The sequence below is a fragment of the Alligator mississippiensis genome, chromosome 2 (genome assembly GCF_030867095.1).
Source record: "Alligator mississippiensis isolate rAllMis1 chromosome 2, rAllMis1, whole genome shotgun sequence".
NCBI lineage: Eukaryota > Metazoa > Chordata > Crocodylia > Alligatoridae > Alligator > Alligator mississippiensis.
In genome coordinates, this window is record NC_081825.1 from 282,159,939 (window position 1) to 282,178,816 (window position 18,878).

Below are 18,878 nucleotides of genomic sequence, written 5' to 3' on the forward strand. Positions count from 1 at the left end.
TTTAAAACCATAAGCTGGAAGACAACAACTGCTACCACCTGCCAGAGACAGTTAGCCTACCTGTTATTCTTTCAGTCTGCTAAGATGGAAGCATCAGCCTTGCCCATTTCCTATGGGCTATATTGGTACTCTATCCTATCTATTGGAGAATGTCATGTGGGAAACTCCTGTTACTAACAGTTATATTTTAATAGTATCTAGAGGCCTTAATGAGGTCAGGATCCCGTTGTACTTGGCAGGGTAAACACATGCAGTAGGACACTGCCCAAAATTTAAAACAGTGTTAGTGTTTGACTTGAAGTTAACAGGAAATTTGGAGAATATGAGGCTTTGGTTACTGCAAAGATGTAGAAAAAAATCTCTTCGCTACCTTGGTAAAATTCAAGGCATATTCTGTCTGTAGAGTCTACCAATATAGTAATACCAGTAAAAGTGATAAACAGCTCCAAATGATAGTAGGGTGTTATTGTGCTGGGCATTGCACAAACGCATAAAAACCAGTGCCTGCCCCAAACTGCTTAGAATCTAACCAAACTCAGGCACACCAAGGTTGGGTATTATCCTGTTTTACAGATCCAGTGCCACAGCCATAAATCTGTCTTCTCTCCAGTAGCTGTCATTATAAAGCACAATTTAGAACCACCACAAAGATCTTTTAACAGCAGGTTGCATAGAAAGTGACTCTGGGTTTTATTTTGGTTTGAGACTCGAACAAGGAAAAAAAAAAAAAAAAATCAACCATAGATTCATAGATGTTAGGGTCAGAAGGGACCTCAATAGATCATCGAGTCCGACCCCCTGCATAGGCAGGAAAGTGCTCGGTTCAGATGACCCCAGCCTCCTCTTGAAGATCCCCAGGGTAGGGGAGAGCACCACCTCCCTTGGGAGCCCGTTCCAGATTTTGGCCACTCGAACTGTGAAGTTCTTCCTAATGTCCAGTCTAAATCTGCTCTCTGCTAGCTTACAGCCATTATTTCTTGTGACCCCCAGGGGCGCCTTGGTGAGTAGAGCCTCACCAATTCCCCTCTGTACCCCCATGATGAATTTATAGGCAGTCACATGGTCGCCTCTCAACCTTCTCTTGCGGAGGCTGAAGAGGTCCAGATGCCCTAGGCTCTCCTCGTAGGGCTTGGCCTGCAAGCCCTTAACTATACAAGTGACCCTCCTCTGGACCCTCTCCAGGTTATCCACATCCCTCTTAAAGTGTGGCGCCCAAAACTGCATGCAGTATTCCAACTGCGGTCTGACCAGCGTCCGATAGAGGGGAAGTATCACCTCCTTGGTGGTGATGCATAGCGATTAGATTTCCATAGAAACAACATAAAGGCCCCAGAAAACCACTGGGGGGCGAGAGGGCAGAGGGAACAGCCCAACATTTAAAAGATGGTTAAATATATAGTATTAGACACCACTCTGTTCATCTGTAGATATATCAACATAGCCTGGAGGATTGCAAATTGCAGAAGTAATTACAGTTAGAGGTGGAATCTTCAGTCACTCCAGGAAGAACATCTCAAGAAACAAGACATGCATTATCATGTTCCAGGACAAAGAGGAATGAATGTTCAGGCTTAAAGGAAAAAAAAGAAAATAAAAGAAAAATGGATTCCCACATTTTAAAAAGGTGAAACAAGCAGTTGAAAAGATGACAAACTCTAGGATTCCCACTATATTTATGCTATGATTATGTTTATAGTATCATTTGATACATCTTTACATGTAAAACATTTTTATGGCTGACTTTATATGGCATTTTAAATTGAACATGTGAAACCACCAGGGCCAAGGCCAACAATCATCCCACAGGCACCACCAAGTTTTCAACTTGCCAGTGAAGGGGGACCCTGGATCATGATCCCTGGTTCCCCCTACACTGGCAAATATAAAGGGCATGATTGGGATCTGATTCCCCATCCCAAATTTGTGCCTTTTGCAACACACGTGGCATGGCACGAGGCATGATTTGTATGTGCCAGGGGTCCAACACAAAGCTATATTGCATGGGCAATTACAACTGGGAGAGACAAGTCCACAGCAATAGATGAATCATCTAAATAGTTTATAACAAACCAAATTAAAAAAAAAAAAAAAAAAAATCACATCTGAAAGACTGAATAATTCAACAAAAGAAAGGAAGCACATAAGGCCTATGGAACAGCAATGCACAGACTTATCAGTGTCAGTAAATTATCAAACAACTCACTGCAGTGCTGAATTTGAGTTGCAATCAACAGAAAGAACAAGGGGACATTTTAATCTGTATTTTGCACAACATCCCATCTTTGTGGTATATGTGAACCACTGGTGAATGTCATGACCCAAAGGGTATGATTTTGTGTGTGCTTTGGCACTGCAGAATTATTTCCTGCCACGAGGAGCTTTCTTTGCATGGTGCAATTCTCAGTTGCATAGAGAAAACCCCGGTGCAAAGGAGTTCCCGCCATTCGCATGCAAATTTGTTTCCCACTATTGGCTGTTTCTAAATTATTCCCACATGGCAGCTAGCGATTGGCTTGCTAGCTGTATAAGAGGCTTGAGCAGTTTCCGCCCAAGTTGGAGGAGGAGAACTTCACATCCATCTTGTGAAGAACTCTAAGCGCGCTGTGGAGCTTAACAAACCCCGCGTGTGCCTTAGAGGAGGATACAGGGGCCTGATCAACCTCTAGCCTCTCCCCGTCGCCGCCTGATCCCTCGACATACCCTTCCCCGCGTGCTCAGTCCACGGAGCCTAGCAAACTTCGTGTGTGTGTGTGTATCCAGAGCTCTTTCCGGGTTTAAGAGGCTCGAGTTTTCTACGGGTCTTGTTCGTGCGAGTTTTCTTTTCGTTTGTAACTGCAACTTAAGCGAAGTTTTTCCTGCCTGCACCGCGACCATCTACGGCGTAAGTAAAATAATCTTTAATCAACCGCTACGCGTCTGTGCCTAATTCTAGTCAGCCGTGCCGAATTCCCCAACCCACGTGCCAGGGCTGCTGGCCGCAGCCTGCCGCGCGCCCCCGAAAGCCTCGGACCACTCCCGGCCCGCACAGTGAAGACCATATAACCTATAACTCTGTATCACATTCAACTGTGAACAAGGTTTTAGCTCAGTGGGAAGGGATTAAGAAAACTCTACAGATCCAAAGCATAGATCAACGTTATATTCAGCTTCTGGGAAAAATATAAATATAAGAGTCCTCTACAAATTCAAGCACTAGAGAGGATGATAAAAACAAGCGGCTAGGAAGACAAAAGAACACTGTTTCATAAAAGTGTCTTAAGATTCTATATAAATAAGATCATCTTAATACCTTTATCAGGAGCTGAAATGATTCAGCATCAACTAACAAAGGTATTTTCACATAAATTGAGGAAACCGCATCACAAATGGAACCAAAAGAAACTTCCATCAAGCTGAACACAGAGCGGATATGGGAAAACCAGGTACTATAAGAAAATACAGATCTATAACCTGATCAGGTTCTTTGACAGAGAGAAATCAAACTACCACCATTGATCATCTGAGCATATATCGGCCTAATAACTTCTCCGCCATTACAGGGGCAAGACAACGGCAGTACCTCTGGCTCTGCTGCTTTTAACCTGTTACCTGCAGGGCGATTTTGGTTTCATCTTCATAAGCCCCATTGTGCTCATGATGTGAGTGAGGGCCTGGAGCAAATGATTTTTATGACTCCTTGGAAGAAGGGCTGCCTGCAAATTCAAGAGACAGACTAGAAAGGATCTTCTGGACTACTGCATCCAATGTTCCCATGTTCCAAAATGGGCTGGATTGTGTTTGTGTTTATCTGCAGAGCCTGAAGGCATATACATATTAAGATTTAGACAAGTGTCATACAAGACTCTGATCCAAATTCCAGAGGTCACTAGGCATCTTTCCAGTGATTTAAATGGGCCCAGAGCCACATCATATAATTAAAAGGGTTTATAACCTGATCCAAAAAGTTAGTCATTTATTAAGGAAATTAATAAAATACCTTTGCACTTCAAGATGGGGGAGACGACGGCAGCAGGGGTGATGCCCGTTGGGCAGAACACAATTAATGGCAACAAATGTCATGCAACAAATGAAGTACATAGAAAAAAAACTGTGAAAGACTGGTAAAAGTCTTTTAGTGAATGCCTGCAGTTACAACAAAGAAAGCCGGATATAGCTTTGTTATATGTATTAGTGCAGACTGAGAGGGCCTGGGTAGAAGGCTGTAGGTAAGAGAGCAAGTACTTTTGAATCCAGCCAGCATCCATCCACTTTTAAGTAGATCAGTTAAGGACACCGACAGCAAACCTTTTGCTACGCTGGTTTCCATAGAAATACTCAGCATCAAGAATCAGAAATGCCAAAAGGATTACCTTTTTTTTTTTTTTTTTTAAATAGTTGTTTTTATTGATCCGCTTTGACTTGTCCTTTTTATCCTAATCCCCTCCTTTTATAAAATAAGTGCCTAGTGACAGTGTGGAACAACAGCAGCTCTGCAGGTTACTCTCATATTTGCACAGCACAAGCTTCATTATTATTCTGGGGTTGGGCAGACAGCTGTGCCAAACCTATAGGTATGGGACACTCCAGCTCGAGGAGGCCCTTTCCACCCCTCCTGAGACCATCTGAAACTGGAGGCACATCTACACGTGTGCTTTGCTGCACAACAGACTAATTTACTGCACAATAAAGCATCACCATCTATACATGAGCAGCAATTGGGCCGGTGTAAACTAATTTACAGGTACTATCCAGATGCAGAGTAAATAACTGCGCTTAAATGCATGTGTAGACAGTGACATTGAGCCAAAGTAAACTAATCCTAAATTGCACCAGAGTTTATTCAGTCACGTTAGTTGCACACGTATGGTGTCTAATGCTCCTGTTCCAGTGACAAAATGCTTAGTTTTGACTGAGCTCTACAGTGGAAAGAACTTCAACTTCCCTCAGGAGCCAGAAGCCCTTCTCCCCCTTTACTGTGGACGTAACTGGGCTCGTCGATGCTCTCCTCCCCCATCTGCTGTTCTTCTGGCTTGTTTCACAAACACTCACACCACATTTCCCCCTCTGCTGGAGGCCAGATCCATGACAGGGTTAGCACAGAGTTTTGGGGCTGTTGCAAGGGAAGAAAGGAGGCCACACAACATCTTGAACCATCCTACAGCAAGGTGAAAGAGCAGCTGAGCTGCTCTGCAGCGACCCATGTTTCCTTGACCTGGCAAGGCTGCATACAAGTTTTACTGAAGGAATACAGATCACAGGGCAAAAGGGTGGTAAATGGCCTGTGGCCTGAGATGGCAAGCCCTCTAGTCACAACTGTTACTCCCAAAGCCACATGTCTGTAGCTTTGGAAGCCATGCTATGATAATATCACACAAGCTAGTCCCCAATACAAAATGTCAACAGGCCAGAGAAACAGCTAATACATCACTGAGGAGACAGATCCTACAAACCTGTAAAACGCCATGAAAACCAAAGAGTTGCATTTTTCCCTGGTTCAGAATGGTTTCACCAGGCTGCAAGGTAACAGAAACCCATGGCCCACCTGTTGTCTCATCTTGTACCTAGACTATAAGGTCTTCCCAGCCAGAGCTGCTTTTCTTTTGTGGTTTGTACAGAACCTAATACACTGGAGTCCTGATCAAGTACTGGTGCTCCCAGAAAATACCTCAGTACAATGATAATAAATAATAGTCCATCTCATGATCAGGGAACAGGAGCCCAAGGTGTTAGAGGAAGGTGTAGGACTGTGTTCAAAGAGATGGCATTATGAGACCTACATCATCCTAAAAAGGTACCTTGATAGTGTCAATGAGACAAGAGACAGTAGGTCACAGCATGTTAAAAAGTAGCTTTAATTCCACCTCCTTGACTCCCTTTGCCAGGAGTGCTCAGCTGTTGGCCTGTGGCCCAGATCCAGCCCCTGGTGCCATTTCATCCAAATTGTAGGGCACCCCACAATCCATGGACCACACCATGGGCTATAGCTTTGTATACTAGATTGGGTGCACAAGGTCCTGGGGCCCAATCCCAGCACACAGGGGCCAGTCAAGGTTGTGCAGGCCCAATCCTGGTACGTGGGGTCCTATCTAGTCCACACACTGGTGTTGCATCACTCATCTGGCCTGCAAGATCAAAATGTTGAGCACCACTGCCCTATGCAAAAGGCTAGACTGTATGCCCTATGCAGAGGTAGCCTGTAGTCTCATTTTAATTTATGATAGAGCCAGTTGCTTTTGCTAGAGTATTAGTCCTTTTCTTTAGACATGCATGGAGGTAGGGGCAGGGGATTTGCCCTTCAGAAGGAGGAAGAACCAAACAGCCCCTTTTTGCAGAGATTCATTCTGATCAGCTCTTACAACAGCAACATAAGAAAGGAGAGGCCTTTCATGTCCTTCAGTGTCCAATTACCACCTGATTTAACAGACAAGAAAGACCTTAGGATGCCTATACACAAGCCAGGAAGCTGCTCCAATACGCTGTAATTACAACGCATCGGAGGAGACTCGATTAAAATCGGCCATTACCACATTCAGTAACTACCACATTCCAGCCAGCCTCCACGTCTTGTGTATCAGCATCTCCACACTTCAAAATGGTGGTAGAGGTACTTTAACTAAAGCTCGTTCAACAAGCTTTAGATAAAGCACTCCTGCCACCATTTTGAAGCATGGGGATGCTGATACACAAGATGCTCTGAGTGCTTTAATTAGAGCAGCTCTCAGAGCCACTCTAATTAATACCCCCCACGGAGCACATGTAAAAACACCGTTAGATGCTACAGCACTAAGTGCTTCAATACCACTTCAGACCAATCAATATCCCAAGACCATTTCCCAGCCCCATCCCCAACACATCCCATTCACAAATAAAAGCATTCACGAGAAAAACTAAAGTGACATTGTCTCAAACCTCCCTCAGGTAAAGGGGTGCTTTACCAACATAGACAAGTCACGATACTTCTGTTTCTATGGAAAGCAGCGTGCTCACACAACTGTTAATTCAAAAGATAGAGCTAACCTTCCTCTTTTTTCACAATTCAGTAGGCAATGGGAAGACAGATTCTCTGATAGTGTTACTTTTTTCTGCCAGTAGTTATCTATTTGTAGAAATGGGTCAACTTCCTCCGGGAAGACATGTTAGTATGTGAGTGCCTACCAGTGCTGCTTACAGTTTTCTGTCCGTTACACATGCAGTGGAACCTCTGCACATAACGATTTCTATGAACAGAAATCCACATAACCAATACACGTTAAAGATAAGGCTGAGCGTCTGCACTCTAATCCACCTCAATGCAACAAGCGGTGATAGCTTGTGTTTTGCAATGCAACGAGTTTCCAGGATAGAGCAACCATGAATGAGGATGGTATTTCAGCATTAAGTAGCTTTCCTTGAGTCACAGCTGTAATGTTATTTTAAATGGGTTTTTAATCCATTCACTTGCTTTATTCTGCGGCTTGGAAAGTATAGCAGAGATGCTGGTGCCAACTCAGGCTGTGGGTTTATGTGCTGTCCAACAATGGAATTCCTCCCTCTCCCCTTCAGAGCACCTGCACACAAGGCAGCCCTGATGAATAAAGCCTGAACAGCCAGGAGGGACTGCAACAAAAGATCTCATCTGTGGTTTACCTGAGTGCCCACAGATAAGAGTTGTGGCCCCACTCTTTCTAATGCACCAGGTAGCAACAACAGGCAACGGGAACTGTCAGTCACTGTGGTTTGTGGCATATTCTAAGGCAGGGGTGGCCAACCTGTAGTAGGGGTGCCACAAGTGGCACAGGCAGCCTCCAAGTGCAGCATGCAACAGATCAGGAAGGGAACAAGCAGCACAGCAGCAGATAGGGCAAGGAGCAGAGAGCAGAGCAGCAGATTGGGCAGAGGAAGGGAATTGGCATGGCATTTAGGGAGGATGTGGAGCTAATCTGTGATATGATGGCCAGTAAAGTTGGCTGACGCTATCCTAAAGCATGACCACAGACACTGCAACATAACCCACATGTTCCTCCTTTCCCATTTCTGTGGTCATCATGGCCACAGAAAAACATAATTATCCCTTAAGCTTTTAGAAGTCCATTACTTACCTGAGATACCTCAAGCAAGCACAACTCAGTTCAGTGCCCATGCTCCCTCAGTCCCTCCCATGTCCCAAATACTAGACATGCCAAACCTGCATTTTGGGTAACAACAACTGCCACTTAATCAGATCACTCTTTCACAGAATCCACTTTTATTGGCTCAAAAGCCCCCAGAGGAACCAGGTCATTTATACTGTAACAAACACAGCTCACTTGCTTTATTTTGATTGCTTTTGACAGAAGTAAGTGGATAATTTCATCAAGGAAACTGCCTTTTAATTAATTGGGAAGTTTTGCTCCCCAGTAAGACAGCTAAGAACAAAATGTCTCTTTGGAAAGGGGGGCCAAAAGTATGAACAAGATTGAAAAAGAACAACAACAGAGAGATGCCACATAGTAGGGCATAAATATCCAAGGTAGATACCACCAAATTCCAGTGCCCACCTTAAACATCAAGGGCCAACATTTCATAAGTACAAAGCAGTCATAACCCCCCGGGGAGTATGTACTCAGTACCAATGGGTGGGGGAGGAGGTAAGAAAGAGTCAGCCTGTGTGGAGTCTCGAACTGGTCACACAAAATATGGAGATACCCTAAATTAATGAAGAATGATTATCTGGTCTCAAGAGACCCAAACCACAATCTTGGTGTAAACATCTGAAACCTCACCATTTTTAATACCACATTAAGACTACAATAGAAAACGTACAGATTTGAGGGTTTCTTTGTTTTATTGGGGGGGGGGGGTATTTTAAAAAATGGTGATTTTGCTCAGGTCTTACATTCCCAGTTTCAGCCCACAGTAAGGTTCCTTACTTATTCCTGAGGGATCAGTAGCTCCTGCTTTGCAGTACTAGAAATTCTGTCATGGCAAATATAGCAACACCAAAGAATTAATATTTGTAGAGCACTGTGAAATTGAATATTATCAGCATCACAGGATATTATATTGGTCAAGTTGCCAAACACCCATCCAGTGCCTCCATGCTGAGAGGGTCCTTTTGGCTCATTATAAAGAAAAACGCTTTCTGTGAAATTAAAGTCAGGGTTTGGATTCCACTTCCTTCAATTCATAATTCACATGGGGGGGGGGAGGAGGAAAGAGTGTGGGTGTGAACAGCAGAGCTGTTTGATCCAAGTCACTCTCTAAGGGGATCCCATTGATACCACACCAAAATGCCTATACCCTAGAGACATGGAGTGGTCCCCACGGTCCCCACATTTATATCCCTGGTTTCTTCTGAACTGTTCCCTGACTCTGTCTCTTCTTAGTGTCTCAGGCCTCATAAATATGCACATTTACTATAAAGCATTAATTACATATGCTCTAATACAAACAAAGAACTTTGGCCTACAGGGAATGCGAAGGACAAAGGAAGAAAGCAGCACAGCAGTGGCTACATGTCAGATCAATGCCAACCCACAGGGAACAACTATTTCTTTTTAAAAAATGTTTCTTTGCCAACATTTTAAATATATTATATTGTACCCTCTAGTAAAATATGGGAACATTTACAAGTGGGAATCAATAAAACTAGTGATCTTCCCACCTCTCTCCCTTCAGAGATAATTCTTCTTCTGTTGAAGTGGATAGCAGTGATGCACTATTACAGCAGACATATTAATCAATAGCCTAAATGCCAGATTTACAGGTTTCCTGCAGACCTTTAGGACCACTTGTTTTTTTAAAGTCAAATCTACTGGTGTTGGTAGATAAATACTTTAAAATGACAGCCAACTAAAAAGAGGCAAAGAGGTACTGAAAATAGCAAAGCTAGTTAGGAACAAATTGGGTATGCAGAACATAACAACTGCAATGCAAATTCAGTGAGAACCTCCAAGGACAAAGTTTAGCCCATAAGGGAAAAAAAAAAAATAGTCCTAGACCCTTGTGCGTGCTGGGAATTACCGCATCTGCCTTGCTGCTAATCTCTAGCAATGAGAAGAAGAGCCACAATTTGTACTTACCCTTATTCCAAGCGCAGCTCAGCTGAACTAGTGTAAATCAAAGCCAGCTGGACTTTTGACAAAGTATCCAGAGTAATGATAGATTTAATGTACTTCTACCATTAGCAGATTGTGTCATCACTCATATTTATACCATATCTGTTGTTAGCATTTAGTGTCTGGAGTACACTGACCTTCTACTAGGGCCCCCATATGCTGCAAAACTGAGAAGCATTTAAAAAAAAAAAAAGGGAGGGGGGAGGAGGGAAGGCAACGAAAGAGCAAATATATGACAGAGTATGAATGTTCAGGAGAGGGGAAAAGGGATGAAAAAATCTGTACATCAAATGCATCCTCTCACCTTGGACTTGACCTATGGCCCTTAAAGTAAACAGGAAGATGTCCAGTGGGAACTTAAAAAAAACAAACAAACAACCCTTTCATTTCTAACACACTTGCTTTGATGGAAGGAGAACGGGATGGATGGCTGTGGTTTAGACTCCTTTTACTTGTGGAAACCTCATCTAGAGGTTGTTTAACCAACCCAGTGTTTTTGACTCCTTCACAAAACCACCACCCAGCTGAAACCATTCTGCTTAGTGCATGGGAAAGCCTCATACAAAATTGAAGGGAAGGGCAATGCCATTAAGTCCATGCAATTTCAGCATCGTGTCTCATAGTCATAGAAAGGCAGGGCTGGAAACAGTGGTGGCCTTAGGGCTGTTGGGGCCCTGGGCAAGAGAGTCACTTGGGGCCTCTTAGAGGCTTAATTTTGATGACCTATAAGCAAGTCGGACATTTTCAATTTCATTTTGCCCTATCCATAAAACTGCAATGTAAGTATCTTAACATAATATTGATAATACAAATATTTTGTGTAATTGATTTTTAAAGTGTGGGGCCCCGGGTGGTCACCCGGTCTGCCCTCCCCTAAGGCCACTACTGCTGGAAGGGACCTCCAGAGGTCATCTAGTCCACCCCTGCCTGAAGCAGGAATGGATCATTCCTATCCCGACCATCCCATACAACCCTAATCTAAATTCTATAAGAGTACCATCAACCCTGACCCAATATAGACCTCACACCCTAACCTGCCACAGGTAAAGCAGGGGAGCCACAAAAGTCAATGTCCTGCTCCTATGAAATGTTGTCAGTATATGCTCAAGAGGTCCCCAGTAGATGGTCATACCCCCTGCTACAGAGGAAAGCAAACCCCCCCAAATCTGGGTGAAAATTCTTTCCTGACCCCAAATATGGCTTTTGGTGCGACCCTGAGCAGATGGGCAAGACCCTTTAGCCCAGAACCTTCAGCTTTGCTCCCAGCAGAAGCACTGGCACACCCCAGTCAAAGTCCACAGCCTCAGCTGTGGCCAATACCCAATGCCTCTGGGAAGCCTGTAAAAATCACTAGTGATTCTCAACCAAAGTGTCCGGGCACCCTGGGGTGCTGCCAAATCCTTTGAAGGGTGCTGTGAAGTGTGAAGTGATAAGCAGATAAGCTAAATAAATAAGTGCAGTCTCAGGCTTGTCCTCACACGATCAACTTCCACCCCCACTGCCCAATGCCTTTACAAGAAAGTAAGCACTTGTAATACATAAATTTGTTTCTGAAACTGGGTGCCACCCAATTCACAAAAGTTATGAAGGGGTGCCTCTAGTCCAGTGAAGGGTCCCTCAAATCCATAAAGGTTGAGAACCTCTGTACTACACTCTTACTCCAAGTCCTATCTTTGGACTCTGTCACACCTACCTTTCAAATAACCATTTGTGGGACATTTACTCTTTGGGATGTGCAGGCAGAGTGCTTTCTAGTCCACCAGCTGTACCAAGAAATTAAACCCTAACACCAGTGCTGCTCTGCAGTGAGGCAACAAGAAAGTAAACAGGATTTCTAGTACGTAAGTGAACTTCTGCTCTCTATCATGCACCTTCCATTTTATCCAGTGCAAACAGAAAGAATCCCCTTACTGCAGCGGTTTCTCAGTGTCAGCTCAGCTACAAACTTGACTTACTGGATTCTTTCTGTTCACCTGTCTCACTCTCCCACATTGTATTGCAGTCTTAATAGAATTCCAACACAGTCCCAAGCATGCCTCAGTGCCAGACTTCTTGCTGTCAGTTGAAAGTGGTCAGATAAGAGGCTGCATTTGCATATGCATTCACCAGCTTTTCCAAAAGCACATTCAGTCAAATGGCCTTCACTGAATACTGATGCTATCCAAGGACGAAAACTACTTAAATCATTTTACAGCCTTGCTACCTAACAGGCCAGATCAGGCTTATTTGCATCTCACCAAGGATTATTAGTTTAAAGAGTATTGATTATATCTGCCCCATCAGCAGCTATTAAGCTAAGCAAGATGCCAGTGAGAAGTTTGTCAGGATTTGCCCTAGGGGACCACCTTGCATGTCTCAAGCCACAAAAAAACCTAAGGGACTAATGCAGCTATGTATTCTCTCTCTCTCTCTCTCAGACCTAGAGCTCCATTTTCTCCTAGGTGGTTACTTTCACATACAGAAATGGAAGCTTAATTTCAACAGACTGAGTTTCCTTGAAATAATCCTATCAGGGCAAAGTTCCTCACACACATGCCCTGTGGGAGAGAGCAATGCTTCTGTCCTCTAAACCCATTGTTTCCTCATCCTTCCTATTGCCAAGCATATCCTGAGAGAACTGCTGCAGGTCAAAGGTATCCATGTTATGGCCCCTTGCTTCTGCAATGCATTCAGCATTTCATACCTCTTTGGCAGTATCATTTTGCAGAGCTGGACAGATTTCCTCATCCACGGGCAGAGAGAGAACCCAGGCAAGTTACTTCACAAGTTGCAGTCACTTGTATCAGTCTTCCTGGCAAGAGAAGGTTTGGGCAGGGCACTCCGGTCCTGCAACATGTGACACTTAATGGCAAGTTGGAAGGAACAGTTGCATAGGGGAAAGTTGGCATGGAAAGGTAACATTGCTCATTCCCACACCCATGCCCCACTGGGCCCAGCAAGTGCAGGCTCTCCTCTGCAAAAGCAAAGGGAGGCAACTGCCTGTTTTTCTGCAGCGCCCTTGGGATCTAAGCAGTAACATCAGGGCATTCCAACAAAAATGCATGCTTATGCAGGGCATTAGCAAGCAATCCAATTTACAAAAACATACCTGATTAATGTGAATGAGACAAACTCAGCCCTGAGGTCATTCTAATTGAAGTCAGTCGAGAGACACCTATAGGAATTTGGCTTGGGGTATCAAAAAGAGCTTTCTGAGGTTCTCTCTCTCCACAAAACAGAAATTTAGTATTAAACATTGCCAAATGCACATCAGACAAAGCATCTCAAATGTAAGCAGCAAAGCTTCATTAAATAAGATCCAAACACCTGCTTCAAAAGCCTAGGCAGTAGCACACATTTACAAACTGATTCAGGCTCATGACTGAAGGATAGGGAGGGAAGAAAAATATTTCAAGAAACTGCCTATGTCCTGCAATTCCTGATGGCAGCACCAGACTCTAAATCACTATATCCTGGCCTGGGTTAAGCGTGCTCTGTTCAGCTGTCCTAAGGGAAACAGATTTTGCAAGGGACTACAGACAGGGGTGAGGCAGTTAAGGTAAGCAGCGCTCAGGGATCAAACTGGTAAGTGCTGAGTGGCTGCAGAGCCCACTCATGTCCCTCCTGAGGCTTCCAAGTGCATAACCAGCGCCTGAGGTTAAGGGGTCATGTCCTCTGCTCCCCCCAGAGGTGCCAAGACTCCTTCCAGCTGAGGGCTCAGTGACTTGGCAACTCTGCCAAGCCACCCTGTGCCCCATGGTACGGTTCTTGCTACAGGATGGGGATGATCCCTTGCTCTCTTTGAACAAAATATTCTTGCATTTGAAACATGGTGAAGGTGATCATGTCAGAACCACCGTTTCTTCTGTGACATGTCACTCAAGCCTGACTGGCACAAGCAGGCACTACTGTGGCTGAAGTTTCCAGGCATGGCGAAGGGAGCTGCTGTAGCCTGCACCCCACTTACTAGAGAACATCCAAATCTGACCGAATATCCTGGATGTAAAGAGGTTTGAGGAAACTAAAAATGGCTGAGCGATATACAGAAAATTAAGCAGGAGTACAATTACTTATCATTTCATCTCATGAAAATTGCTCCCTTTGGAAGTTCTTCAGGTCTAAATGTGAAATCCTTTTGGTTTCCAGAATACTTCCCTGCTTCCTGCCCCCCCCCAACATATTACAGTTTTGAAGTCAATTCAGGATGGACTATGAACTTTGATCATAAATCCCCAGCTGAACAGAAACTTTGCCTGAATAAGAACAGCAGAAAGAGGCCTGACAACTCTACAGCAGGATTGTTCCATCGTGACCATGTTTTATAAAGAACAATCCCATCCTCACAAGCAGCTCTGCTTCAGAAGAGGGGAATGCCAATCCCAAATATTGTTCAGTTTGAGACAGACAGACAGTCTGCCAGTGAAAGCCCCCATGGAGCTAACAGGTGATGGTTTTATCCATTACCGGCCGATGATGATTTAGACCACTGTTTCCAACAGCCCAAACTCTGCTTTTTATCAGGCTCAACTGACCAGCAAGCAAACAACTAAAGATAAAACAAGCACTAAAGGATGGGGGTAGATGGGTTAGGAATCGATGTTTTTTTTTTGTTTGTTTTTTTTTTCCTGGACTAAGAGAGTTAATTTGTCTGTCAGGGTTTAAAATAAAAACAAGCGTCCCACAGCCCCAGTCATAAATAATGCATCCAATGAACATTTAAACACCAGTATAACTACATCAGAAGAACTCTGCTTTGCACTAGTCATCAGATTAACAGGTTTCATAAAACCACAGATAAGCACAGGGGGCTGCAGCTTCCTATTTCCCAGAAGGGCAATTATTTCTTATTCTAACACTGCTGCTGCTTATCATAAATGATGACATGCATTCCTGTGGCACTGCCTGTCTCAAAGCACTGTCCAAACGTTCATAAACTACACCTTACAACACTCCCTTAAGGCAGATATCATTTACCCCTGTTTTATGGAGTCACAGAAAGGTGAAAGTAGCTTGCCAAGGAAATTAGTGGCAGAGGTAAGGAAAGAACCTGAGAGTAAACCTGCACCTGACTCTCAGTCCCATAAACGCTAGGGCTTGCTTCCTTCTCTATAGCAGAGATATAGTAGGAAAGAGGAACAGACTTACCATTGAGGCCATTGGGGATACTCCTGTGGTGAAGAGGTGCAGACAAATCGTCCATAGATCTCCTTATGGCTCCAGCCTTATTGTCGACAGGTTTGTGATGGTTGAGGTGATGGTGGTGGTGATCTGGGCTCCCTGCACTGCCAGTGCTCGAGGTGCTACTGCCATCCCCCACATCCCTGGTGCCAGAGCCCCCATTCAAATTGGTCAAACTGGCCTGGCTGTCTATGGAGCTCCTGGAGCCAGCTCCATTTCTCTCTTCGTCTAACATGAGGACTATCTCCTTCAGCTCCATGTTCTCCCTCATGAGGGACTCCTGCTTTGCCTCCAGCTCCTTCAGCTTCTGCTGATACACCCCAACTTCCTTCCACATCACGCTGGCCGTGTGCCGCCCAAACCTCTGCCATTCCCTGGACAGCTTCTTGCCCTTCTGCCGATCATCATCCAAGAAGCAGCAGAGCTCTCTCAGTTCGTGGTTGTCATCCTGCAGTTTCTGGTTGACCTCTTTCAGCCCCCTGATCTCGTGCAGGTGAACCTGCAGCCTCCGGTTCACATCCTTCATTAAGTTGCCGTGCTCCACCATCAGGTTCATTTTCTCATTCTCTACTTTCCGCAGCCTTTTCACCAGCTCTTCCTTGCTCCATCTCATCAATTCCTCCTCAGATATTTTGCTCAAGTCTTCTTTCGACTCCTCCAAGGAAATTTTGGCCATGTTCCTGTCTAGAGCAGCGTCCGTTTGTGAGGGGAAAAAAAAGAACTGATTTTCCCCCTGGGGACTTAGTCAAAAAAAAATAAATAAATATATATATATATTGGGGGAAGAAATATTACAGCTTTTCCAAGCGGACCAGGAGGACAAGGCCAACACATCCAAACCAGACGGGTCCCCCCACAGCCCCCATGTCAAAACCAAGCGAACAATGGATTAAAGAAGAAAAGCAAGGAGCGGGGAATCAGGGTGCCAGTGTGCCAAGTGAAGGGATGCACTTCCCCTGGGCGCACCCCCCAGCCTCCTCCTTTCACTTGTTCGCCTGCACCCCCCTCCAGCCAGCGCCGGCAACGCAAAGGGAGCAGCAACTGCGGATAAAAGCGCAGCCCCGGCTCCAGGCACCCGGGGAGGGCTGAACAGCTCCTGATGCAGGAGAGGGAGAGAAACCTGCCCCTGCGCTCCCGGATGATGTCAATGCCTTTGTACCCGGCGGGCGGGCGGGCGGGCGAGTGTCGCTGCGGACGAGCGGGCGGGCGGGCGCGGGCGGTGGCCGCACGCGGCGGGGGAGGCTGCGCTGCGGCCGAGGCGCGGGGAGGCGCCGGGCGCGGGTCCGCTAGGGCTGGAGCTGGGCTGGGGCTGGCGCTGCCCCGTGTCCTCGCCGCGGCCGCGCTGGTGCGAGCTGCCGGGAGGCGGGGCCGCCGCCTGTCCCGCCCGCGGGGCCGCCGCATTGGCTGCGCGGGGCCGGCGCCGGGGCCGAGCTGCGAGCCGGGGGCGGGCTCCCGGCCGCAAGTGACGGCTGCCGCCCGCCAATGCGAGCGCGGCTCGGCGCTTTCAAAAAAGCAGGTACAAAGGCAAAGGTAGGGCCGGGGCGCTGTTAAAGGCACCTCCTCCCTCTGCTCGCGTCGGGGCGGGTGTGTTGGGCCCATTTTACAGGTGGGAAAGCGGAGGCAGGGAGCGTAGGCCGCCTGTGGTGCTGGCCCAGGTGGAGGGGGCTGCGCAACGGCTTGAGGCCCAGCGGCAGAGGTTGTCCACGATGGAGGAGCCGGGGTGGGGGGCTCCGTGCCTGGGTGCCAGCGTGGAAGGAAACGGGCTGGTTCCCGCGGGATGCAGGTGACACTGGAGCAGCCGGTGGGGTCTTGGTCATTAGCACTGGTGGGTGCTGGCTGCAAGGGGCAGGGGCAGGGGCAGGGGCAGGCATGTGCGCTAGTTCCTCTGAGTTCCCTCCTCCTCCTGCGCTGCTTGGGGCGCCTCCTTTCACAGCATCTGATCAGGAGAACTTCAACCTGTGAAACCGCACGTGTCTGTGTTCATCTGCATCTGTCTGTGTCACTCCGCTTTGGTTAGTCTATAAGGTGCCAGTCTCCCTGCTGCCTGCAGGCTAAGGCAGCTAACTATGTATCTCAATGTGCCTTTAGATCATTTCATTGGCCTCTCAGCTGCCAGATTTGAAGGGCACATTAAGAGTGTCCTGGGCAGATAATCATTGTACCTTTGGCTTCTGTCCAGATGCAGCCAAGGCCCCTCTGCCTCTGTCCATGTCCTCTCACTGCCTTTCCCCTCCTCCCCAGCTGCTCTTGTCCCACGCTGCCCGCCTCACTGTTTCTCTCCTCCAAGCAGCACCATGGCATCGATTGGCAGGCTCATTTCCCCAGCCCTTCTCTCCCTGGAAGGCCTGAGGAAGGGTATCGTGATACCCAAATGGCTTGCCTATGTGTATCCCCGTCATACAGCCCAATACAAGATATCCGCAAGAATTCTTGCCTCCACTCTCTTCTGTTCTCATGCTGGTTTCATATTTGGCCACACCATCATGTGGCTTTGGTACCAAGTCAGTGTTCTCTGTTAGCATGTGTCCCAGTGCCTCCAGCTTCTCTAGCGCCTGTCACTGCACCCCTATGACTTCAGGATGAGCTACTATAACTGACTGGTGACTAGCTGTTACAGGGCCCCGCATTGTGCTTGACCCAGAGAGGGTACATTTGTCTATTCCAGTCCTGAGCCAGGAAACTATAGCAGCTCTTGTTTTTAGCTCCACAAGCTCCCAGTTCAGTCCCCAGTATTCAGCCAGGGCAGGGGCAGTTACACCACTACTCTGGTTGGTTGTAGCGTGAGAGGCCAGCCTCACACAAGGGTTTGCTACCATGTTAGCTGGCTCTCTTACCACAATAATGCAACTATCTTAGACATGTCTTTGACCAGACCATACTGAAGGGCTGCTCACTTAAGTCAAGTGTCATCAGCCAGCGTGAAGCTGCAGCTCCTGGAACTAGGAAAGGCCCTGGGGGATGGGACACAACATAGTCAGCTGTATGCAATGGCCCAGACCTCACCCGTTTGTTAAGAAGTGAATTAAAGGTGTGGGAGAGGGATAGGTCAGTTTTAGGTGCTTGGATCTTTCCAGTCCATTATCCAAGATGCCAGAGTAGTTATTAGGATACGACAAGAAATATGACTCTTTGTTTTACAGCTCTTCCCCTTTTGAGGGCCCTTTTCTATCATAACCTGAGGATTACTCGTCTGTGTGCTATGTCAGTTTGTCTATAGCTACAAGATTGGAGGATATGTCACAAATCTAGGCCAGGGTTTGGCAACCTATAGCCTGTGGCCTGGATCTGGCCCATGCAGCTAGGGGGCTCTGGTGGTGTTTGGAGGGGGGGGGATCTTTGCTCATACCATGGGTGGGTGGTGTGTGTGTGTGTAGGCTGCTTAGGAGTAGGGCTAGCCTTGGTGGGGCCACTGAGTCACCAGTTTTGGCTTGAGACCTGGCATTTTTCAACCTGCCGCTAATGGCCTTCCCATCCCCCTTGAACCCAGGCAGGAGCATGAGGGAGAATAGGTGTGCAGGGCAATCCAGGCCTGCAGTGAGTACAGAAGTCAGTGCAGGGCCTACATTTGCCGTAAGAGGGTTGGCTCCACGTAGGTGGAGAAAGGATGGACTGTAGAAGGGATGGGAGCTACAGTAATTCAGCAGGAAAGAGTGAGGGAAGATTTGC

General features: G+C 46.5%; 1 protein-coding gene and 1 long non-coding RNA gene across 5 annotated transcripts in view; one reads left to right on the forward strand and one right to left on the reverse strand.

The window, feature by feature from the left end:
- The window catches only part of CCDC85C (coiled-coil domain containing 85C), a 177,706-nt gene extending 161,149 nt beyond the window's left edge, over positions 1-16,557 (reverse strand). Inside the window, exon 1 of one of the 3 annotated variants that reach the window (XM_014596429.3) lies at positions 15,180-16,557. In XM_014596429.3, the coding sequence (XP_014451915.1) occupies positions 15,180-15,888 (709 nt within the window). In that variant the 5' untranslated portion in view covers positions 15,889-16,557. The remainder of the gene's footprint in view (positions 1-15,179) is intronic. The other 2 variants (XM_014596427.3, XM_006261047.4) reach the window with 2 other exon arrangements.
- Positions 16,558-16,671: 114 nt separating this feature from the next.
- LOC132248834 (uncharacterized) overlaps positions 16,672-18,878 on the forward strand; it is a 37,699-nt gene continuing 35,492 nt past the window's right edge. For both annotated transcript variants that reach the window (XR_009460286.1, XR_009460285.1), the window contains exon 1: positions 16,672-16,742. This is a non-coding gene — a long non-coding RNA (uncharacterized LOC132248834). The remainder of the gene's footprint in view (positions 16,743-18,878) is intronic.